Source organism: Macrotis lagotis, chromosome 4 (assembly GCF_037893015.1).
Source record: "Macrotis lagotis isolate mMagLag1 chromosome 4, bilby.v1.9.chrom.fasta, whole genome shotgun sequence".
Classification (NCBI taxonomy): domain Eukaryota; kingdom Metazoa; phylum Chordata; class Mammalia; order Peramelemorphia; family Peramelidae; genus Macrotis; species Macrotis lagotis.
In genome coordinates this window covers 222,025,354-222,050,289 of record NC_133661.1, presented here as the reverse complement: position 1 = coordinate 222,050,289, position 24,936 = coordinate 222,025,354, and the positions used below count along the sequence as shown (strand labels likewise).

Genomic DNA, 24,936 nt, shown 5'->3' with positions numbered 1-24,936 from the left:
GCTGCGTGCTGGGGGGAGGGGCCGGCTGCGTGCCGGGGGGGGCGGCTGCGTGCTGGGGGGAGGGGCCGGCTGCGTGCCGGGGGGGCGGCTGCGTGCTGGGGGAGGGGCCGGCTGCGTGCTGGGGGGAGGGGCCGGCTGCGTGCCGGGGGGCGGCTGCGTGCTGGGGGGAGGGGCCGGCTGCGTGCCGGGGGGGCGGCTGCGTGCTGGGGGGAGGGGCCGGCTGCGTGCCGGGGGAGGGGCCGGCTGCGTGCTGGGGGGAGGGGCCGGCTGCGTGCCGGGGGGCGGCTGCGTGCTGGGGGGCCTCTGCAGGGGATACTCAGGAGGCGGGAAGTGGAGGCCAAGCGGAATCTACGAGGGGGCGGGGCGCAAGAGGCGGACATGGAGGCGCCGGAGCCGAGGCTTGGGGGGCTCCGCGGGGGGGGGCTCCGCGGGGGCGGGCTCCGCGCCGGGAAGACTGGGCTTCGCATAGCCTCCGGGCCTAGAACCTGGGGTATGGCCGCCGCCGGGGCATCGGCCGGGGACGCCTCCCCGCGGGGCCCTCCCGGAGGCCCGGGAGCCCCACTCTCCTGCCCGGCTCCTCCTCTGGGCTCCCCTTCCCGCAGGACCCCTTCGCCTGTCTTTCCTACCTTCTTTCCCGGCCGGTTCTTCTCTGGGTCGGGGCCCGGAGCAGAGGCAGCAGCTCGCTCAGCGGCAGGAGCAGCCGACGCTACCCGCCACCAGCAAGCGCCGACTGGCAGCCGCCATCTTGGGGGCGGAGCGGAAGAAAGAGGCGGAGCGACCCGAGTGCCGCAGCTTGGGGGGGGGGGGGGAAGAGGGAATGGATTCAGGCCGGGGCAGCTCCGCACAAACTACCCGGGTTTACGCATCTCAGAATTTCAATTTCAATTGGTCAAGGCCAAGCAAGAAAGGGATGCTCGGCGGGACCGCGCAGCACCCCTGCCCGGGGCCCAGCATGGTAGCGCCCCGCCGGAAATGACGTCAGCGGAGGCCTGCGCCGGACACCCGCGCCGGCGTCCTCCGAGGCGGCAGCTGCCCTTGCGCTTCCCCCTCGCCGTCCCGGCCCGCAGGTGAGTCGACGCTTCGAGAGGGGCGCAGAGGCCGGGGAGGCCCCGGGTGTGGGCTTCGGCTTCTCCGGTGCAGACTCGCACTCGCCCCCGCCAGAACGGCTGGGGGCCGGGGGGGTCTCCCCGAGGGCAGGGGACGTCGCGGCCCGCGGGAACAAGAGTCGGCCACACCTCGGGGGGGGGGGGATTTAGCGGTATTTAGGAGCCTCGTCCTCCTAGTGCCGCGCTTGTGCCCCTCGGCGCTTCCCACCGTGACAGCGACAGGTGCTGCCCGGCTCAGGGGCAAACCCAGTAAGCGCCCAGCACGTGACGGGCACTGGGAGACTGGTGGACTGGGGGCAGTTCTAGACTAGAGACTAGCGCGGCATTTGGAAAACGGGATGGTTTCCCCAGATTTCGAGCAGCCACAAAGCTGAAGCCATGTGAAAGATGGTGGTTGGCGTTGTTACCCCCGGCCTAGACACAATACATGGTAAATTTCATTCTTAAATACCAAAAAACTGAATCTAAAGTCTATACGGGTGACAGTCTGGTGCACGGAACTAGAAATAAAACAGTTTGAGGCTGTGTGACCTTTTCTAATCCTTAATTCTCTGATTTAAAAAACAGAAAATTGACATTTAGCTAGGTGGCACAGTGGATGAAAGCACTGCACTTGCAATCCAGAAGACCTGAATTAGTCTAAACTCAGATACTTAATACTTATGTGACTATGAGAAAGTCATTTAACACCTGCTTCAGTTTCCTCATCCTTTAGCTGGTCCATAAGCATTTATTGCCTAGTTATGTACCAGATGCAATGCTAAATGCTGGGGTTACCCCCAAAAAAAAGGCAAAAGATTATGTACAGGTATATATGTATTTTTGTAGATATATATACACACACATGTACATATATATATTTATACACATATATACACATATACATATATATACACACACATATATACACACACACACACACATACATGGATATAGGAAGAATGAATTGGATATAATCATTAGAGAGTAGGCACTAGCATTTAGGCTTAATACGTCTCCTTTGTGGAAGATGTGATTTTAATTAGGACTTAAGGGAATCTAGGAAGCGGAGATGAGGGAGGACATTTGAGGTGCAGAGGAACTGCAAGTGTGAAGTCTGAAGATTTATCTTTTCTGAGGAATAGCAAGGAAGTCAAAGTGACTGATGGAAGAGCATATGGAGGGATGGAAAGGGTAAGAAAACTGGAAAGGTAGGAGAGGGCCAGATCATGGAGAGCTTTTTTAAATGCTACCCAGATAAGTTTCTAATTGATCCTGGATTTGCATTGGGAACCAATGGAGTTTATTGAATAGGATTGAATGATCAGATTTGTGATTTTGGAATTTGATAGCTGAGAGAGGGATAAACTGATGTAGAAGAGATTTGAGGCAGGGAGTCCATCCAGAAGATTATTAGGGCTAATAATAGTGTCCACCTCACAGGGTTATTATAAGGATAAGGTGAGAAAACTTACTACAAAGCTCTATATAAAATGCCAGATTATTTTGTGTGTGTGTGTGTGTGTGTGTGTGTGGTATTTAATGTTTTTCACAGCAATACATTATCTTTTTTGATCTTCAAAACATTACTGTGAAATACATACTACTGATACTATAAACATAAAGGGGTTAATAAAGATCTTTATGATTCCTTTTGACTCTGATTTTCTACAACTTTATTAAAACTCAAAACTAAAAGCTTTTTCACTGTAAGCTCATATTAATGGTTTGATTTTTGGGTTTGGTTTTTTTTGGCAAGACAATTTTGCCCAAGGTCACATAGCTAGGTAATTATGAGTGTCTGGGGCCACATTTGAACTCAGGTCCTCCTGGCTCCAAGGCCAGTGTTCTATCCACTGTGTACCACCTAGTTTCTCCTTATATTAATAGTTAATATTTGCACAGTATTTTAAATAGAATAGAGATTGGATTTTTGCTCTTTTATGGGGCAGTGGGGTTAAGTGACTTGCCCAGGGTCACACAGCTGTAAGTATCATGTGTCTAAGACTGGATTTGAACTCTTAATTCAACTCCAGGGCTGATGCTCTATCCACTATGCCACCTAACTGCCCCAGATTGGATTCATCAACAGACAACTCAAATGATAAACTCCCTTCTATGGTTGCAACGTAGCACCTTCTCTGCACTTTAGTGCTGAAAAGTCATGGGCACTTGGAGGTGAAGTAACTTGCCTGTGTTCACTGCTTTGAATCTAGGTCTTCCTGAGTTTCAAGCTGGATTTAGATCTATTTCTATGCTGCCTCTGGAACTTCACATAATTATCTGATTGTGTCCTCAACAGTTACCCTGAAGGTTGCTAAGAAAGTTATAGCCATTTTGCTGATGAATAATTTGAAGCCAAGAAAGGTGAAATGACTTGATCATAGACACAATTGGAATCAGGAATGAGCTTTGAACACTGATGACACCAATTCCACTAGCCAATTCTCATAAAATAATCATATTTAAAACACAATGGTCGGTTTCACATGCATCTTGTGGTTTTTCAAAACTTCTAACTCTGATGTAAATATTATAAGGCATATTGTAGTCATGAGGCCTCTTTGGGTAAATGATAATTAGTTTTAACTCCAGAATTCTTGAATTGTGACATTCAGCAGGTAAGGGCTGTAAAATTTCTCAATTTACATAAAACTTATATTTTACAATTTACATAAAAGCAGTATAAATAAGTTAAGAGTATTTTTGAAAGTGAGAATCTATTGATTATATTTCAAGAGTGTTGCCATATAGATGTTAAGAGTTTTAAAAGTAGAAAAGATCACAGTCCAATATATTCCAATAACCATAAGTTTGGGAGAGGGGAGTGAGAGTACTTCTTTTCTCCATATCTGCCAATCCTTTCCTCCAAAGCTGACACATAGAAATAGATTATTTGAAATAAGGAGCTATAGCTGTAAGCAAAAAGATCCAAGAGAAGAGTTAGAAGTAGGAATTTTTAGAAATAAAAGTTTAGGGCGGCTAGGTGGTGCAGTGGATAAAGCACCAGCCCTGGAGTCAAGAGTACTTGGGTTCAAATCCAGTCTCAGACACTTAATAATTACCTAGCTGTGTGGCCTTGGGCAAGTCACTTAACTCCATTTGCTTTGCAAAATCCTTTAAAAAAAAGATGAAAGTTTAGTGATCAATGAGAATTTTAGAGGGAAAAAGTTTTCACATTAGGATGGGCCTCTTGAATACAGCCTACTTTTCACCCTTAAATCCTTTTTCTTTTGACCTTTTGATTTTACTGAACTTCAGATTTGTAAACCTGGGTAACTCCTAGCATATGGTAATTTAACCTCTTCTTTTTCCACTTCTGACCTGCCAGTTGAGGAAATTATGAAATCTTGTTGACCTGGGTCATTTCAATTTATACTTCCTAATCTCAGCTGAAACCTTTTTTATTAATGTTGCTCATTACATTTTCCACAAAAGCAATTCTAAACTTTCCTTAGGTGCTCAAATCCATCCTATCCCACCTTATTCTCATCAATGGATTTTACCTTCAACCTTTCTGAGAAGATTGAGGTTATCCAAAATGAAATCCATCATCTTGGTATAATGGAAGAATCACTGTGTTTGGAGTCAGAAGGCCTGAGTTTTAAGTGATACTGTCTTCTCAATACCTGGCAATATCACTTAAAATTTTTGGCTTAAAAAAAGTTTTGATTACCTTTTATTTACAGCCCATTCCAGCTTTAAACCTTATGACTCTATAAATGTCCCTCTGTTTCAGAGATATCAAATATACCTGGCAATCCTGAGGGCTGCCTGAATCAGATTAAAATGTAAATGGGGAATATTCTAACAATATAAATAGAAATATCATAGAAAGTAGATATTAACATGTGGTTTTCTAAGTCAAGTGGGCCCCATAAGGATTCTGTTCCCAATTTTGAGTTTGTTACCACTCCTCTAAATCTACTGGTTCAATCATTTTCCCTGGTCCTTATCTATAATCTCTAAGGAAGAAACGACACTCCCCCCACTGAAGCTTGCCCTCTACTTCTACTACCCTCATTTTTGACAGGACCATGCTCATCAATCAGGTCTTCTTTTGAGGATTACCTATCTCCTTTAGATGACCTCTTTCCCTCAGCCTACATTCTTAGATCTCGCTATCCTTTTTAAAAAATCCTTAGAAGCAGCTTGGAAGCCCCATAGATAGAATGCCAGGCTTGACCTCACAAACACACCTGGGCAAGTCCCTTATTTTTCTCCATTTTCTCAGTTATAAAATGGAGATGAAAATCAGCGGATACCTAGAGGAGTTATGCTGAGGATCAAATGAGCTATCTGTACAGCGCTCCACCCAGTGCCTGATTGTATTACTTATTTCCAACTCTTTCCCTGACCCCCGCTACCTCTTCAAGCTATCATCTCTCTCTCTTCCCCTTTACTGCCTATCTTGTAGAAAGGAAAATCAGGACTTGGTACTAAAAGGTACACTCAATCAAACCCTTCAGTATAGCACTATGCTGAAGCGTGGCTTTTTCTGATCTTCATCCTCTTCTCCAAAACTTTTGGAAGTATAAAGCTCTCCTTGATGGCTCTGCTTGCCTTAGTTCTTTTTTTTTTTTTGCTGGTTCCTTTTTTTTCCTCCAGACCCTTAAATTTATATTTCCTTCAAAATTTTCCCCTTAGCCCTTATCTTCTCTCTCTCCCCCTCCCCCCTTGGTGATCTCATGTCCTGTCATGATTTTTTTTAAGTAGCTTTATGCAACTGAATCCCCAACAGTATTAAGCAACCTGGAACATAAAATATACTTCACAAATGGTTTTTGGTTTGCACACTAGTCCAGACTACTACTATGCTCTATCTTTAACCTATGTATTTTAGACACAGTATACATGTTGAGTACAGACAATTCCTTACCCATAAATGAATTCATCACTATTCATCAGTTAATGAGGCCTAAAGAATTTAAGCAAATTAGTAGTTTAAAGGAAACCTCAATATTCAAATTTGTCCCTTATTTATTTTCCACTAAAAACCACTTTTCCTATTTTAGGTTGAGATTTTAGAGTCCTCAAAATCAAATGTCTCTATCTTGTTATGCCTTTTTCTTTTCCCTCCTCCCTCTTTTTTTAAAGCAATCATGCTGAATTTGATTCAGGCTGTTCGTGACCACTGGGTTCATATTCTGGTACCAATGGGATTTGTTTTTGGCTATTATCTAGACAAGAGGAGTGATGAAAAATTAACTGCTTTCCGGAATAAGAGCATGTTATTTAAAAGGTTAGTTATATATTTTCTAATTTATTATTTTTTTACAGTAGTTAGCCAATAGTGTTCCAGAAGTCAGCATAAAATAAACAAGTTATTACATCCCTTGGGTTTCAAAAGTTCATTTATTATTGTTATGTACTTCTTCCAATAATACATCTCAAAACCCTTATATGAATTTGGAGAAAATGTGAGAGTTATTATGAATTCATTCATATGTTAACCTGTTGATGGGTCTTATATGAACTTCATACTGGAAATCCTTCCAGTCTTGGACCCAAGATCACTATGATGCCTTGGTATATCAATGGACTATTTAACATGTAATAACAATGCTTTTTTGTGTTTTATATTTCTCAAACCATTTTCTTATTTGATCCCTAACATGGCTGAAGTAATAGCAGTTCTAAAGGTTTAGTCCAAGTTCGTCTGAAGCCCTGAAAGGTGCACTTAAGGTGCAAAGGTTAGGAGCTGGGGGAGGGGTAGTTCAGGAAGAGGTATAGACTGATATTTGCAGGTCTAACAGTGGCTCTGGTAGGCTATTAGCAAGGAAGGTTCCAACAGCAAATTGATCACATAATTGTTTATAGGTGTTTTACAAGTCAAAAATTACTAAGTCAAGAACTGCCTATAATTTATAGGTCTGATTACTGTAACTCAAGAAATAAATAATGGAGCTGGAGAAGGTCCAGAGAAGCACATACCAAAAGATCAAGAGGATAGAGATTAGAGTGAAAAAGAAATCAAGACTTTTGGTCTGAGATAAAGGCTGTTAATTTGAGAGAAATTAATAAAATCATGAAAGATAAGGATGAAATGTATACATTTCAGATTAATAAACAGCACATCTTGAATGAGAATTTATATTTATATAGCATTTTATTTGTTAAGTTTCTGAAGACTAAAAGAAATAATTAAAGAGTCCTGAGAAAGTATGACTTGGCATGATAAAGTAGTAAGTTTAACAGAATTTATTATATAAGAGGTAGGGTTTCCCAGTATGAGATAGAGGGATAAGAATAAAAGTAAAGACAAAAGTCTAATTCTGATTGTACATCATTTACATTCATTGATATACCTTTAGTTTTTAACTGACAAAGTATCATATAAACAAGGACTACCATATTTTGAATATGTTACTAAGTCATAAGATAATTTATACCTAAAAGAATCTTAGAAAATCAGCTAGTACAATTTTCTCATTTTACACACACACACACACACACACACACACACAAAGAAATTGAGATCTCATAAGTTAAGAGACTTGCCAGGCCTTGCATAAAGACTAGCTAGTAATAGAAAGAATTGAACTAGGTCCTCTTAACTTAACAAGTCTACTTCTCTTTCTATTATCCTAGTGCCTTGTAAAATAGTCAAATTAACAAAATAAAAAAAATAGTAAGTTAACTTTCCTTTAACTTTTATTTTCCTTTACAAAAATTGTTTCTTAAATGTTTGCCTTTTGCCTCTCTTTTTCGTCCTACACAGGGAACTGAAACCTAATGAAGAAGTTACCTGGAAATAAAGACTTGGACTGAATTGAGTAATTTTCATGTTGAATAAAAATGTTTTATGAAAGAAATGAAAAATGCTTTCATCATTTTTCTTAGGAAATTGAGTTGTCCTGTGAGTTCTTATTTCAAATAAAATAAGTAACAAGACACTGGAAAAATTTCATTTACTCATTTTTTAGGTGGATTTTTTGTGTGGAGTGGACACAAAGGTCAGAGGTCTTGATTTGTATTTGGTATTTAACTTCCTTTTATTTTTATGTTTTGAAAAAATCGTTCACAAATTTTTATGAAATTAACTTAAAATAGAAGATGGGGGCTTTAAGGATTTTCCTTTGCTCTGATTATATGAAGATGGAGTGATGAGTAATATTTTTTAAAGTATGTAACCAAATAGTACAAAACTAATATCAGAAACAAAACTGACAGGAAAAAAAGGAAAAGACAGCTGCTGTTTCAGTGTCACTGAATTAGGACACAAATTTACTATTGTGTAACATTTTCTAGAAATATACTACTAAACGCATATGAACTGGATTCTCTTCTGACTTGAGCAGAAGAATCTAACTGACTTTAGTAAAGTCATTAAGGAAAAACATGACACATTCAAACAGTGCTTGAAATAAGATTCCCAAATTACTTCAGTAATATATTGTCAGATCTCTAGTTAGATTATTACAAGGATATCAAAACTGCTGGAGTTAAAAATAGGGCAACTCAGTGGTGCAGTTGGATAGAAGGCTAGTCCCAGGTCAGAAAGGTTCCTCTTCCTGGGTTCATATCTTGCCTTAGACACTAGTTTTGCTACCTTGGGCAAGTCACTTACATCTGCCTCAGTTTCCTCATCTGTAAAATGATTATTTCTGCCAAGAAAACCCTATGTACGGTTTTAAATAGTCCAATATGACTGAAGCAACTAACAGTTAAAAATACCAAAAAAGTACCTGAGTTCAAATGTGGCCTCAGACACTTAATTACCTAGCTGTGTGGCCTTGGGCAAGCCACTTAACCCCCCTTGCCTTGCAAAAAAAAAAACTAAAAAAAAAATAGCAAAAAAAGGATGAAAAGTTAATTTTAAATTCCATTAAATTATTTATTGGGTCTGAGTCCAATGAAATGAATATTTATTTGGAATGTTTACACAAAATATTACATATTTACATGGGAAAATCTCAAATGGAAAATATTTTTTCTTCATAACAATTCATTGGGAGAGATATTTTATAGAGAGAATAGCTGATGCATTACTGTGCCCTTGGTCACATTGGAAATATGACAGGGATATCTAGGTGGTACAGTGGATAGAACACTGACCTTGGAGTCAGGGAAGAGTTCAAATCTAACCTCAAGACACTCTAAATATACTTAATAGCTGTATGACCTTGGGCAAGCCACTTAAGCTTCATTGTTTTGCTTCTGGGTCCATCTCCAGTTTCCAGCCAATTCATATCTGACCACTGGACCCAGATGGCTCTGGAGGAGAAAGTGAGGTTGGTGACTTAGCACAGCCCCCCCCCCACTTAAATCCAATTCATGTGCCCCTTGGGCATTGCCTTCCTGATGTCATGGTCTTCTTTGAGAATGAAGGACAAACATCATCTGTTGAAAATTTATATAATAAACTCAAAGGAGTGTCTCAAGTCTTAAGTTTAACCTTAAGCATGTAGTCCTTCATTGTTTCTCCCTCTTGTGAACTTACAAAATATTGTTCTATCAAATAAATATTGATAGAGTTTACACTTGATGCTTTAGGGTTTATAAAAGTTCTAACATTTGATTCTCAAAAACAACCTTAAAATAGAGAAAATGAAAATGATGCTAATTCTCTAATTTTAAGCAGATAATCTAAGAGGAGTCCTCAATTCTCTTTATTCCTCATATTTCTCTGCATCTTATGTGGTTGAAGAAACGTCCTCAGTCCTTTAACCTCTCTACTTGCATCCTACTGTATCCTTCCTATTTCTTCCTACCTCCTCATGAACCTCACTCCAGCAATCAACCTGTATGTTCATTCCTTATCATATACTTGCAAACAAATCTCCCCAGTGCTTAAAAACAACAAAAACCTTCCATTTGATCTTTCTGGCTGAATGTATTGGAAAAATATGTCCATTTTTTCTACTTGCTCTCCTTGCACTATCTTTTTAATCCCTTAAAACATTTATCTACCACTATTCCACTACCAAAACTGCTTACTCAGAAGTTACCAATAATTTCTTTCCTAATCACCAAATCCTGTGGTCTCACCCTTTACAACTTTATACCTAACTCATTACCCAATCTGATTGAATTTGCTTTCTGACCTGAGTTTCAGAGATAATACACTCCCCAGAATACACACTCCAGAACCAATTTTTTTGTGCATAAAATAAAAATACCTGGAATTAAAAAATAAGATGATTTTATTGAAAGTCATTAAAATATAGAACTTTGGGTCCTTGAATCTTATGAACCCCTGCAGCTAGAACCTCCCAAGCTCTGCTTCCTCTGCTGCCCTCTTGTTCTCCCTTGCACTTCAGCAACTTCACCCACACCATTTCTCTGTAAATGACTCCCAAATCCAATAGCTCAAGGCCTTCATTTACCACTGCAAATTTACCAGAAGGTCTCACTAGTACCCCAAATTTAACATCCCTAACTCGGCTTTATCCTACTTCTAACAAGGTTTTTCCACTTGATTTCCCTATTTTTTAGTGGTGGCACAATTTTAATGTCCTTTTCCTTACACCTCAGTTACTAAGTCTTCTCCGGCTATCTCACCCTTTCTTACTGCCTTCACTCTAGTGGAGATAATCCTTGTTATCACCTACATAGGTTATTAAAATAATATTCCTGCCTTTGTTCTCTTCAATCCATCATACTGCTTCTAAAATGATCTGTAATAGTATATTGGTTATGTCACTGCAGAAATCTTTAGTGGCTCCTAAGTAGAATTCAATCGCCTCAGCTACGGAATTCAAGGTCTTCCATGATCCAAAGATTTTCATTTGATTACAGCCAAACCAGTCTAATTTCTATTTCTCAAATATGCTCTGCACCTTTATACTAGGAGGGATGGAGGTTAGGGGGGGAGGAGAAAAGGGTGGTAGATATTTATGCTTTTCTCTAAGCCTAGCCATTGTGTCAAATATTCCCTTGTTGAAAAACTACCAATTTTTTTCCAAGTTCATTTCAAATGTCATTTCCCTCACAAACAGCTTTCCCTCCCATGGCTTTCACAAAATTCTTTGTTTTGCAACTCTAATGTACCACTTCAATGCTGTAAATGATCTGTGATCTCATTAATGTGGATACTGCCTCCTGATTACAGATCAAAACCCATCTGTGCTTGTCCATCCTGTGTGACTGTTATCCCATGTTTTTCCAAAAGTCTGCCATGAATTTCTGGGTTTTTCCTCAGTATTTTCTTAATATGGCAAGGATATCAGTGGTGAATTCATTGTTTATTTCTTGGTCCCACCAAGTGACATTTTCTTTGAACATACATTTCTTTGATCCCTTCTACAGATCTATATATTCCATGTAGGCAAAGACCATGTCACACCTAAATTTGGTATCACTGCCCAGCACAGCAACTGTAACACAGTTGGAGTTTAATTTATGTAGGTTAATTTATTATTTCCACTCTAAAAATAAGGAAACAGAGGCTAAAGATAAGGCTCTGAGGTTGCCATAACTACAGGGCTAGTTAAATGGTAGAGTTGGGACTCCAAAGCCATTGAGTCTTCCCTGTATGATCAATGAATAAAAATGTCTTAAACTTGTCAGTCTTTCAGAGACTGAACCAAAAATAACTTGCATGTTCCTAAGGTGAATTAATGGCAAAGCTATCACTACAACCCAAGTTTCCTGAGATCAGTCCCTCTCTCCTCCTTGAAAATGCCTCTTAGTTGTCAGATTTGATAGTAAGTGAAGTGAGAGCAAATAAGAGAAAAACCACAAGCTAGACCAGCCCAGTGGATAAATAAATACCTGTACCTGGAGTCAGAAAGAACTGAATTCAAATCCATTTCAGACCTTTATTAGCTGTGTGATCCTGGGAAAATCACCTTACCCATCTGTCTCAGTTTCCTAATCTATAAAATGGAGGTGATAATAATAGTATCTACCTCTCTACACTGCTGTGAGGATCATATAAAGTATTTGTAAAACCTTTTCAAACCCAAAAAGCATTACAGAAATGCTAGTTATTGATAGTAATAGAAATTTTTTGGAAGTTATGACTTTTCTGGCATTACCCTTCTGTGCTATTTAACTTTTTTAATGTATCTCTGGCTTGCCTCCCCCTCTAAATTATTGGGCAGAAACAATTTTCAACTGAATAAACTTAAAAAATATATTGACTGCAGCTCTCTTGCCTTGCACAGAATAAGCACAATATTTAAATGCCTACTTGGCTTCATTTAAGGGATTTTATTGCTCATCAACACTAATAAAAGACAGGCAGTTCACAGGATCATAGACCTAGAACTGGAAGTGAACCTCATCATCTAATTGAATCCCTTCAGGAAACTGAGGGGCAGAGAAGTTAAAGGACTTGTCTAAGGTCACAAGGAATAGCTACAGAGTCAAGATTTAAACTTAGGCCTCCTAGGGACCACTGCTGATTAGGAGAAAAATGAAATTTCTTATTTCTGAACTGGCAGAAAGACTTCTTACAGCCTAAGTGTAACCACTACCCTGCTAACAAACTTCTGGCAGCACAATATTGTCTCTGGGGTGAAATACAAATTCCTGGTGTTTAAGGCATTCCAAAATTTAATTTCAGTTTCAATCAGCAATTAGCTGCCTACTAAGGTAGTAGGCATTATGCTAATTCAGCTAGAGATGCAAAGACAAAGGTGTAGTCTCTGTCCCTAAGGAGTTTATATTCCAATAGGAGATAACTAGTACATACTGGTATATACCAGACTTGTACAAAATAAACACAAGGTAATTTGGATGAAAGGGTACCAGCAACTGGGGGTGGGGGGACCAGGAAAGGTTATGTGTATCAGGTGGGACTTGAGTTGAGTCTTGAAAGAAAGGACTCCCAAAAGATAGAAGTGAGGAGGGAGAGCATTCCAAGCCTGGGAAAACAGCCTGTACAAAATCAAAGGAAAAGGAAGCCATAGGAAAAAAAAAAGGTAGGAAGGGGCCAAGTTCTAGGGACAAAGGAGTTTCTATATGATCAGAAAGTTAACTAAGTTAAGTGTTTATCAAGTAGGGTTATGGTCAGATTCATGACTCAGAAAACTCATTTTAGCTGCTAAGATTTTGGACTGATCCATCCAAGCTACTGTATTCGGCAAGCAATAGGTCTAGTAGGGTAAGTTGAGACATATTAAAGAGATAATTGTTGTAGCAATAGAAACAAGAAGATTTAGCAACTTTTCAGCCTTGTTTATATTACTTCCCCTTCCCTCTGGTCCAGCTGGGAACTACCTGACCCTAACTAAGCATCCCGCTTAACCAAAAGCATGCAAATAGGCAGAGGAACAGTGAATTCCCTCCTAACTTAATTCTTCAAATTAACATCTTTCAAGGGTCACAAGTGCCTCCTCTTTGAAGACTTCCCTAAACCTTTCTGTAATTGAATGTTCTCTTTCTCTTCAAATTCTACCTGCTTACACATTCTACATGAAGACTGTAATTACTGAGGCAGTTAGGTAGTGAAGTGGATGGTATAGAATCCTGACTTCAAATCCTACCTCAAATGCTTTCCAGCTGGGTGGATTTAGGCAAGTTCCTTTTGAAAGCCTATTTCCTCACTGCAAAATAGAAATAAGTGTTTACCTCATATTTGAAGTGAAGATCAACGATAAAACCAAGAAAATACTCTACAAACTTTAAAACACTCAATGCAGAGTTAAAATCTGAAACACTTGAGTTCAAATTTTGTCCAAATTACATACTTACTAGTGTGACCCTGAGTAATTAAACTGAAACAATCAAGTGGAGATAATAACTGCACTTACCTCCTAGGGTTGTTGTGGCTATCAAATGAGATACATGTGTTTAGTGCCTAGCCTAATGATATGTACACTCTTAATAAATCCTTCTTTCCCTTCCTCTCTGCATAATATATCTTCAGTAGAAAGTAAGCTCCTCTGAAGATGAAGGACAAAAACATTATAGGAGGTTTAATAAAATAAATGTTTATTGGAGGATTTGGAATTTTGGAGGACTAGTTAGTTTAAAACAGGTCTGACCTATGCTAACTAATATATTTCTTCTGGTTTGTGTTGCGATGCCACTCAAACTCCCAGGTCTTAAAACTCACAAGTAGTGTATATGTGTGTAATGTGTGAATACATATATTTGTCAATATAAGTTTCCCAAAAATTCAAAGTTTTTTGGGATACTCCTTTTATTATAATGACATGGATTTGGCACAAATATTATCTATGTGAATATGTATTTACATTTCTGCATAGATGTTTGTCCTTCGGGGGCGGTGATGCCGGGACAAGCAGTCTCCAGCCTCCCTTCCTCCTTGCGGCCGTGTGGGTCCAGCGCCCACACGTGCATCAGGAGGACTCGAGATGGCCCTGGATGCGAGGCGGTGAGGGTGAAGTGACTCGGCCAGGGCCGCCCGGCTGTTCAGTGGCGAGTGCCCTCCGGCCCCCAAGGCCGGCTGCAACACCCGCCCGCGGACGTCTCCACGCGTTTTGGCTGGCCGCTTCTCAGGCTGGCGCGAGTCTGACTTCTGGCCCCCACCTCGGCGCGCGGGGGCCTCGCCCTTCCCGGGCTGCCACGGGGCGGGGGGCGGGGGAGGAGTCCTCCGGATCCCCCAATTCCGAAGGAGGGGAACGAGCGCTCGAGGACCCCGGGCTCTGAAGCTAAATCCCACCTGAAAGGCGGAAGACCCACCGGGGCGGACCGGCCCCGGCCAGGCACAAGTTGAGGAGGCCCCCCCCGCAGGGGGCGGGGGCCGGAAGCGCCGCGTGGGCGGGGCGGCCCCGCGAGGGTCACGTGGGGGAATCCGCCTCGGGAAGGGCTCTGGGCGGGCCCGCTCCCTCCTTCGCACCCTTCCTCGGCCCCTCCCGCCGGCCTCTCACGTGACGCAGCTCTCCTGCTCTTGATTGGCCGGCGTCCGGGCGCGTGGGCGGAGCTCGGCCCGGCGGGTGGGGCTTTGGCGTGGGGGTGGGGATGGGGACAGCGGCGGGGCGGGGGGCGGGGGGAGGGGCTGGAGGGGGTGGTTCGACGCGGGGCCGTTGGCTCCAGACAAACAAACATGGAGTCCATCTTCCACGAGAAAGTAAGTGTCCTGGGGTCCTCAGGGCGCGCTGCCCGCCTTGGCCGGTGCGGCGGCGGGGAGTGCCGGGCTGTCCAGGAAAGCCGCGGCGGCGGCGCTGCCGCCTCCGCCCCCCGCGGGGCCTCCCGAGCTGGGCAGGGGGCTCCGCTTGGTGCCTTGGGAGGGCGCCCACCCATGTGCCGGGCTGGGCAGCCTCCGCCCGGGCCGCCGGCTGCCGGCCTCCGAAGCCGCGGGGCGGGGATGGAGCCTGCGGGAGGGGCGGAAGGGGTCGCGTCCGCGGAGGCCTGGGCCGGGCGGGTGAGGGGCTGCCCCGGACCCGGGCCCCCGCGGGTGAGGGGCTGCCCCGGGCCCCGGGCCCCCGCGGGTGAGGGGCTGCCCCGGACCCGGGCCCCCGCGGGTGAGGGGCTGCCCCGGACCCGGGCCCCCGCGGGTGAGGGGCTGCCCCGGACCCCGGGCCCCCGCGGGTGAGGGGCTGCCCCGGGCCCCCGAGGGTGAGGGGCTGCCCCGGGCCCCCGCGGGTGAGGGGCTGCCCCGGACCCCGGGCCCCCGCGGGTGAGGGGCTGCCCCGGACCCCGGGCCCCCGCGGGTGAGGGGCTGCCCCGGGGCGCGCTTGCCTCGCTAGCTATTGTTTGTTGTCATTCTGTCATTCTCACAGTTCTCTTCTCCCGGCCCCGAGCTGCGAGCTGCGGGGTCCGCCGCTGTCAGGACGGGACCCCCCCCCCCCAGCTCCCACCTGGTGGGGGGATTAATAGGTTGAGCTACCTGGTGTGGAAAGCCCCCCTTCCCTGCACCGCAGGGACTAACTGCTTCAGCCCTCCAGTCCTCCCTCTTTGAACCGGCAGAAAGACCCCTGGACGAGGGACCAGGAGCTTTGGAAGGAAGTTCAGGGTCTCGCAGGTGCCAGCCGCGTGCCCTTCCAAGGCCAGGCACACTCCCCTCCATCCCGACTTTCTTTGGCTTCCTGACCATGCAGGGTTGTTTTGGAGGAACGCAGTTTTTGAAAACTCTGTAGTCGCCATTATACCCAATTCAGATGCCACTTGTACCTCTCCTTCTGCTGACCTTCCCCGCAGCCCTCACACAACGCTTTATATTTTACTTCTCTGATAACTTTTTCCATGTCATATTGTGTTTCCGTGTCATATTGTGTTATCCCTATTTTTATCGATGTCTCTTGTCGTTCAACTGTATTGTAAAGCCTTTTAAAAGGGGGAAAAATCCTTCATCTCATTTTGAAAATATTATCCTCTCCTGCATCATGTGTGGAGTAGGATTTATCCTATAGTTAATATCATTAGAAGCCCCCAATCCAGAAATCTTTTGTCTTCTCCCCCCTCCATTAAAATTAGCCTAGAAGACGTTTTTCAGCATGGGGTATCTGGACCTCACACATACTCATCTTTAGAGAAATTAAGCTCAGATTCAGCTTCTCATTAGGTGCTACTCTTTAGCTAACATGGGATGGGACTGGGGTATCTCAAACTCTTAATTAGTTCCATGGGACTTTTGTACTTGTATTTGTTTCTTCCTTTTGATTCTCAAATGACCACTTGAAAAATGAGGGCAATTAAATGGTTGTGGTATGTGGAGAAACTTGTCTTCTCACTTTATAATTATCAAGCTCTTTGGGTGTGGATGAAACCTTCCATGAATAGTTTTGGCAAGTGATGTTTTCTTATTTTATAATATATTTTTATAATATATATTTTATAGTAAATGCCCTCTCTGTAGAAAGAAAAACTGTCAGAATTAGTTTGGAAGAGTGGAGCATTTTATCTTATGCATTATATAGTATTATGACATTATTTTAATGGTTCAATTGAACATTTTTTTTTGGTACTTCATATTTTTTTAAATTTTTATTTAAGGCAGTGGGTTTAAATGACTTGCCCAAGGTCACACAGCTGGAAAATTATTAAGTGTCTGCAACTGGATTTGAACTCAGGTCCTCTTGACTCCAGGACTGGTACTCTATCCACTGGGCCACCTTGCTGCCCCAGTTTGGTTTGGTTTTTTGGGATTTTTTTTTGGTACTTTAACTGAAAGTCATTTAAACAGTTTATTCCCAGGAAATAAAAATCTACCAGAGCAGTATTATAATGAATTTTGCTATAATAAACCTGAAGTAGCTCATTTTGAAAAATAAAAAAAAAATTTCTTTTTAGAAGAATTTTCAAAAAACTTTTTTTTAAGGTAATAGATTTTTATTTTGATATTGATAATCAGTGGTATAGATATCCCTCTGTTGCCATTATGGATTATTTACTTAGAAAGGAAATTTAATTGCCTAGCAGACAGTGTAAGTCAATACTTCAAAAGATATATAATTCTATAATTGTTCATTCTCCTTCCATGGTGCAGTTTGTAATCCTTCTACACATTGAAAACCTGTTTGTTGAATTTCTAAGAATCCACAATTCACAATTTAAGAATATTCTTTCATGGATGAGCTGGCAAACAAGCTAGTTCAGTAGATAGACTGTTCTATTCAAAATCTTTCTAGTACAATAGAAAGAACTGAATTTGGTGCCAGAGGACTTAGGTTTGAATCTTGCTTCTGGTACTACTTGATTTGAGAAAGCCAAATAACCTTGGGCTTCAGTTTCCTTATCTGTAAAATTAAGAGTTGGACAAGTTTACCTTCAAAGATCTTTTGGTCAGCCATTGTTGGTTTAGCCTCCATGAATATAGGGTGACCTCTACATCATGAGATAGTCATTAGTAAAATGTGTCAAACTCACTCTGAAATGCTGAGAATCAGAACAAAATGTAAGAAATTTTAACAAAATAAAATTACCAGTACAACCCAGATAATGATAATTTGCAGCCCCCAGAGATTATTTCTAATTAAGTCCAACGCCATTGCAATACATGAGTTTAAGGTTTTATATGTATTTTTGGGTATTTAATTTTAAAATCCTTTAAAAAATCATTTATGCCACTTCATGAAATTGCCCATTTATATTTTGGGAGGGAACCTGTAATTTCATTGTGTAGAAAACTTCCTCCATCAATAAAGATGGTTTCTTGGTCTACTATTTATGGTCTTAAAACATTGCCTGGGACACCAAGAGATTGAATAAATTCTCCAGTCACTAGTATTGTCAGAATCAGAACTTGAATCCAGGTTTGAGGTGACTAGGGTCTGTACCAGTGTGTTGGCTGTGTTAGAAGAGAGAAAGGAACATTTGTTTGAGAAGTGCAGCTAACAAAAGTGGCAACAGAATTTACATCATGTGTGAGAGTGAAGATTTGAGGAAGACAACTAGATTTTGATCCTGGATGTCTAATGAACTTCCAGGTTGAAACCATTCAATAGAAGATGAAAGACTTCAAGTCAGGAGAAAGGTTAGAGTTGAATAAGTAAATTTGAGAAAGAAGAGAATGATTAGTGGTGTGGGGGAGGCTACAAAAGGATAAGAAAAGTCATTAGATTTGTTAGTTTAGGAATCATTTCTAACTGAAGAGGAAAGTTTTGATTGAGAGATGAAATTGAAAGCCGGACTGTAGAGAGTTGACAGTAATAGCAAAGGAAGTGCCTGTGTTCCTTGTAGGCTTTCTTAAGGAGTTTAGCCACAAAAGGGACAAGAGATATGGGATGATAATTTAGCAAGGGATAGAGGTATCAAGTAAAATTTTTTTTGAAAATGAGGGAGACATGAGCTTCTTTGTAGACAGGGAGAAATAAGACAAGTGAGAAGAAGGTGAGAATAATAGAGGATACATAAAATGTCACTAAAAAGTTATATGTGTATGAATGATATCAGAAAAATGTTTTACCTCATTATCTCGTCATTATTCTTTACCTATCGTAAACCAATCTATGTTCTGAGAACAAAAACTGTGTAAGGCATATCTTAGAAGTATGTAATCACTTACATGTTCTGTCCATCGTTTTGCTTTTTTATTGTACTTCTTTATTGATTGTTGAACTTCTTGTTTCAGCATTATCTTCATCCAAAAATCATTCCAGATTTCTAAAGCTCTTTCCAGCCTATAGTCCAGTTCATAGCCCTTCAGTTCCTCAGTCCTATTAAATACTGCCTCTACACAAAATTTAATCAATCCTTGAATTTGGATTCCCATTTTACTGCTTTTATTGTCTATGTTTCCATCCAAGTCTGACTTCAAGTTATCCAGGTTCATATCTGGCCACTGGACCCAGCTGGCTCTGAAGGAGAAAGTGAGACTGGTGACTTAGCACAGTATCCCCTCATTCAAATCAAATTCACATGTCTGTCATGGTATCACCTCCCTAATGTCTTGGTCTTCTTTGAGAACTAAGATCATCATCATCATCATCATACTATCTATGTAGATTTAAATCATTTTTATCTCTCTGAACCTCAGTTTGTTCATCTGTGATATGAGAATTAAACCAGGTGATTGGTAAGGTTCTTTCGAACTCCTATATTATTTGGCTCTTAATGCTTTCTATTCAAAGGCATAAATAAATCTTGGATAAATAAAGAAGTAGACAAGAGACGGGTAGCATAGAGATGTGGAATTTAGCTCTAATAAAACATGCCTGGGGAAAACTAGGAGAAAACTGTTAACTTCAAAGACTAATAGGAATAGGTGTTTTGAATAATCTTATCTTCATTGCCAAATAATAGTATATTAACTTTACTCAGGACTTCATATTCCTTTTTGGTTTATGTCACAGGATAATCTTCATAACCTCATTTATTTGGAAACTTTAGAATGAGTTTTCAAATTAACTGAGTGGTTATCTGTCTAATTTTGAATATGACTTTAAAATGGAATTCATGTTTCCTTGCCTTTTAAAACAAAAATCAGTTATACAAAGCTATAATAGCTGAGACTTGTAGGTCAGTGCTGCTTTTTATACTAAACTTTTCTTTTTAAATTCTTATCTCTCCTTGTGGGGTTTTTTCCCTCTACTTTCTTCCATAAGCTGTTACCACTTCTCAGTAATGTCTGCTTGTCTGAGTAGCAGCAGCTTGCCACAAAGTTGAGTCTGCCACCTCTGCCTGAACTCATTCCTGAATTGATAGCATCATGATTTTTGGGGGTCATTTTTAATTTTACCCTATTCCTTAATGACTCCTAATCCAGTTCTTAGTCCTTGCTGTGTTCTCTGGTCCTTCTTCCCATCAGTTCTTTTCCAAATCATCACTGACTACATTCTCTTCCCTTCTGTACATCAACCATTTTTGGTTAATCAGTTGAAATCTCTGCTCTCAAATCTCTTGCTCCCTTGACTTATAAACCTTCAGACTGTACCAAAACTCCTGCCAGTGTTACTCTTAGCATTTGTGTTTTATGTGCCCATGCATATGCTGCCAAATGGAGCTGGTGAAAATTAAGAAACCACCTCAAATTTATGGAAATCAGATGGCCTTTGAGAACCCTTCCCATCTAGATTTATGATCTTATTTTCAACCAGATTCCTATAGTGGAGTCCAAACTCTAAGAAGCTTCTCATTTCAGTGAGTATAGCTCTAGGAAAGAAGAACAAGTGGTTCTAGATGGAGAACAAAGAAACTTGAATTTTTAGACTGTTTTTACAGCTGTTTGGACCCTCAATTTGTCTATATAACTAATTTGTTGGATTAAATGATTTCTAGTCTGTGATAGCTCTTCATTCTTGTCTTTATTTGTCTGAATTTGACATCAATATGGGCCTGGAAACCATCCTTAAATGATGTTAAACTAGGGTGGGACTCAAATCCTATTGGTTATCTTCTATTCAATCTGATTTATCCCACCTGCCCATATCTCCATAATGTACCCTGATTCACAGCAATAATGTGTGTTCTTATGAATTTGATAAAGCAGGGAACTTAAGGTCACAACTTTAGGTCTCCTAGAACTCTTTTAGATAACTTAGAGGATGGTGAACTAATAACTCTATTATTTTATAGATGAGGAAACAAACTCAAAAAGATTAAGTGTCTTGTCCAGGATCATACAATTTGTTCGTGCCTGAGGCAAGATTCAACTTCAGATCTTCCTAACTCTTTAAGTTAGTTGATAAACTCCTCTTAAAGGAACTTCAACATTCCATTCCACTTTTCTTGACAAACCAGATTTTTTCTCTGCATTATCAGTTCTTTGACAGTTAAAAATTGGTGTATAAAGGGATATGTTGGGTGATGAAATAAGAAAAGAGCATTGTATTTGACAAAACAAAATAATTAGAATGCCTAAAATTTACAGCCAGTGTAATCTCTCAAATGATGTTAATGCATATTTGTTCAATTTTCTGGGCCCTGAAAGTAAGAAAAACTAAACACTATTATAGTCATAGGGTTGTTGTAAAGACAGTAATAGAATACTCAAAAAATAAGATGTGCTATATTAGATAATCCTATATTGTTTATTTCCTGACATTTAAATTTTTTTTACTTTGTAGCTAAATGGTTGATTAGACAGCGATTGCTTTATTAACTGTTAAATTGTACCCTAAATATAAACAAATGAGTTTAAGTGTATCATCTGAGCCATTCTTGTTTCAAAGCTAAAGAGGTTGTGTTTCAATGTATCAAAGACAGAACTGCCAGATTATTTTTCAAAGAAAACTGTTACACAAAGATATTTCAGCAAATGCTAACTAAATATATTCTTTTGAATTACAGCAAGAAGGCTCACTCTGTGCTCAACATTGCCTGAATAATCTATTGCAAGGGGAATATTTTAGTCCTGTGGAATTATCCTCTATTGCTCATCAGCTGGATGAAGAAGAGAGGATGAGGATGGCAGAGGGAGGAATCACTAGTGAAGACTATCGAACATTTTTACAGGTACTAATGTTGAGTCTAGATCATTTGTGCTCTTTCCCTTTGAAGTGTAATTTGAATATATTTTTAAAAATTGTCTATTTTCCAAGAAATATTACATTTAATGATTGATTTGTTAAGTAACTGATATTTTGCAAGGATGATTTAATTATTAGGAATTTGACCTGTAAATTTTAACTATTAGCTGAAATTGTGAACTGGTGATTTTTAATTATATATCCTAATGATAGTTTCTTTTTTTTTATCCTCTCGCCTGACAAAATTGAACAGCAACCTTCAGGAAACATGGATGACAGTGGTTTCTTCTCTATTCAAGTAAGTATGATTAGTATTATATAGTGCTTTTCAGGACATTGCTTTTTTAATCATCACAGTCTTATGAATATTTCTAAAATTTCACCAGATTGACTATAGGATTAGTCAGTGGTACTTAAAGGAAGTTGCATTAATTCTCACCTCATTTTTCAGAATTTCAGCATTTTTCAAGGCTTTTTAAAGTAGTTATTTCTTTTTTCAACTAACTTTTAATAATGGTTCTACTAACAAACCAAAATGTTTCAAACTTATTACCTCTTGGGTTAATTTTTGCCAGTCACTGCAAAAAAATCAGCATTATCGCTACTATTTGTCTTTAAATCTGTAAAAATGTGATCCCTTGGTGATGCTCTGTGGCTTTTGCTTTTCTTTACTTATGGCTCTTTCCAGGGTCCTTGGGATGGGTAGGTTTGTATGGGTGTGTGGGTGTGTGTGGGTGTATGTGTGTACATGTGTTTGTGGGATGCTGTCTATTTTGTATGAGTTTTTTTCTTTTGTTTCTCACAGGGTCCTTTATGTGGTGCGTACAAAGTTGATCTGTCAGTTCCTTTGAGGGACTAATTTCTGCCTATATCTGTCTTCATATTCTCCCTTTGTGCACCTCCCTGGCCTCATCATTCAATTGCATTTCCTACCACTGCTTAATTGTGCTACTGTTGTAGGTAATGGCTACTGCTGGAGGCAGGATACGGGACTAGATGGATCAATGGTCTGATCCGGTATGGCAATTCCTCTGTTCCTAATTGTGCTGCACTGCTCTTGATGCTAATTCAAGTTTGCCTGCTACATTGTGTCCCCCCCTTTTTTTTCCTATGCCACTGCTTGGCTCACTTGCTACTTTGTTAACTAGCTTGGTGGGGTGGAGGGTAACTATTCAGATTTAACTCCCTCTTCTTCCAAACAGCTTTACATAATCAGCGTCAAGAGGTTTGATTTTTTTTTCCTATAAAACTTAAACCCATGATCATATAAGTTTGAAATGCATAAGACCTGCAGTTTATTATCCCTAGAGTAGAACCTTCTTTGAGAGACAATTAATTATATCCTCACTAACTCTGGTAGTGAGCTTCATGTTAATTTTCTAAAGCAGCCCCAACAGCAGCCATATTCCAAACTTGTAAATTTAGATTAATGCTGTAGACTAGTTCCAAGAATAGACTGTGATAGCATATGCATCTGAATATTTGAGGCTGTGTTTTATCTAGGGGTTGTGTGGTACTATGGGAACTTTTCAGCAAGAAAGCTAGTTTTCATATTCAATTCTTTTTTCAGTGCTCTGTTTGTTGTGTGCTGTATGTAGATTTGTGAAGGTTGGGTTTTGACTGTTGCCATCCTAAGGTTTCCAGCTAATAGCAATTCAAACAAAAATAATAGCTTTGCAAGAAAAAAAATATTTGTAATTGTTCATAGAAACTAAAGTGGCAGCATTGCTTAAATTTGGAGTTGAATGGCTTATCTCATGAAAAGTTGCTATTTTTTAACAGGTTATAAGCAATGCCTTGAAAGTTTGGGGTTTAGAGCTAATCCTCTTCAACAGCCCAGAGTATCAGAGGCTCGGGATCGATCCTATGTAAGACTTTCTTTTTAGCACCCTGCTTTCATTTTTACACACACAAAAGATGCAAAAAAATAATAATAATAACTTTTCAAAGTGTGTCTTAATTTTTAAAAGAAATATGCATTAAACTCTTTTATTATGATGTTACCTTGTTTTGTTCCCTCAGCCTTTCCTTTTTCATCTTTTTGGGATTTATGTGAACATATATCCTCTGAGCCTTCATGACATCTCAGTGTCTGTGGCAGCACAGTGCTTATTCTTGAATGGTATGTGATGCCATACATTAGCATGACATCACTCACTTTTCTGCATATATACCACTAAAGTTTGTAAAACTTTTAAAAAATTATTATTAACCACAAAAACCTGGACAGTATAAGATTGTCACAGTTTTACAAAAATATGGTAATTTTGAGATAGTCAGTAGTCACAGTAGACAAACAAATTGATGTAAGCTCAATCACTTGACCTTATGTATTGTTTTTTATTTTTCTAGAAATGAAAGATCATTTATATGCAACTATAAGGAACATTGGTTTACAGTTCGAAAATTAGGAAAGCAGGTGATTCCTTTTCTTTCCCTTACTCCATGTCCATATTTTAAATTCCATTTAGAATTTAGAGAATAGTTCCATTAGTGACAATATGTTTATTTTTGTATTCAATGGTATCAGTTTGAAGCAGATCTAGACATATGGTTGCATTAGTAATGTAATTATTTTGTGATCACTTATTTTTTGGATGGATTGTAGAATCAGCTAGCTTGAGTTATGGAGATAAACTTGAAGTACATTAGTAGACCAATACTTGCTTAACCTTAGTTGAACGAATAGTGTAGAATTTACAAGAGAAATTAATATTAGGTGAAATGCTGTAACTCATTTTTAACACATACACAATTAACTTAAGTTCCTTTTTGATATAACCCTTGAGATTTCAGTAAAATATCTAAGCCTTTTTGAATAAGTAAACACAAGTAAAATGTCCAAATATTTTTATAAAATCACTGGGGGGGGAGGTGGGTAAGAACAAAAGATTCATCATTGCTCAATCCATTCACCTTTGTAGCAGAATTATTTTAAGGTTGCTTTGCTAGGAATATCTGGAAAAGGTTCATGAAAAACTTGCTACTTGATCTTGGAAAATTCATTTACCAGTAATCCCAGATCACATGGATAATTCTTAGCATCCTAGTGACTCTCCAGCTGGAGAAATTAAAAGGAACAAGCAAGA

The 24,936-nt window shown here is 40.3% G+C and overlaps 3 protein-coding genes across 10 annotated transcripts in view; 2 read left to right on the top strand and 1 right to left on the bottom strand.

Moving 5' to 3' along the window:
• Positions 1–959, bottom strand: part of CPSF2 (cleavage and polyadenylation specific factor 2) — a 34,982-nt gene extending 34,023 nt beyond the window's left edge. For both annotated transcript variants that reach the window (XM_074235426.1, XM_074235428.1), the window contains exon 1: positions 627–959. The gene's annotated coding sequence lies outside the window, so the exon portion shown is untranslated. The remainder of the gene's footprint in view (positions 1–626) is intronic.
• NDUFB1 (NADH:ubiquinone oxidoreductase subunit B1) lies at positions 340–7,979 on the top strand. 4 transcript variants are annotated; one of them, XM_074235431.1, is made up of 4 exons: positions 1,035–1,067; positions 1,458–1,536; positions 6,183–6,327; positions 7,807–7,979. In XM_074235431.1, the coding sequence occupies exons 2-4, from the start codon at positions 1,494–1,496 to the stop codon at positions 7,841–7,843; spliced, it is 225 nt and encodes a 74-aa protein (XP_074091532.1). In that variant the 5' UTR covers positions 1,035–1,067; positions 1,458–1,493; the 3' UTR covers positions 7,844–7,979. The 4 variants fall into 4 exon arrangements, with proteins under 4 accessions (XP_074091530.1, XP_074091531.1, XP_074091534.1 ...); XM_074235429.1 differs by lacking the exon at positions 7,807–7,979 and having other exon boundaries at positions 340–1,067; positions 6,183–6,270; XM_074235433.1 differs by lacking the exon at positions 1,458–1,536 and having other exon boundaries at positions 988–1,067.
• A 6,985-nt stretch (positions 7,980–14,964) lies between these two features.
• ATXN3 (ataxin 3) overlaps positions 14,965–24,936 on the top strand; it is a 33,175-nt gene continuing 23,203 nt past the window's right edge. For 3 of the 4 annotated variants that reach the window (XR_012478160.1, XM_074235424.1, XM_074235423.1), the window contains exons 1-5: positions 14,965–15,069; positions 21,669–21,833; positions 22,101–22,145; positions 23,630–23,715; positions 24,200–24,266. Coding sequence is in view for 3 of the 4 variants with exons in the window: in XM_074235424.1 (XP_074091525.1) it covers positions 15,046–15,069; positions 21,669–21,833; positions 22,101–22,145; positions 23,630–23,715; positions 24,200–24,266 (387 nt within the window). In the remaining variant the exon portion in view is untranslated. The remainder of the gene's footprint in view (positions 15,070–21,668; positions 21,834–22,100; positions 22,146–23,629; positions 23,716–24,199; positions 24,267–24,936) is intronic. The other variant, XM_074235425.1, reaches the window with a different exon arrangement.

Bases quoted from the DNA above. Each gene is read 5' to 3' on its own strand.
- NDUFB1 (XM_074235429.1), top strand. From the start codon at position 379: ATGGAGGCGCCGGAGCCGAGGCTTGGGGGGCTCCGCGGGGGGGGGCTC. The intron at 1,068-1,457 runs GTGAGTCGACGC...TGGTTTCCCCAG, and splicing joins CTCGCCGTCCCGGCCCGCAG to ATTTCGAGCAGCCACAAAGC.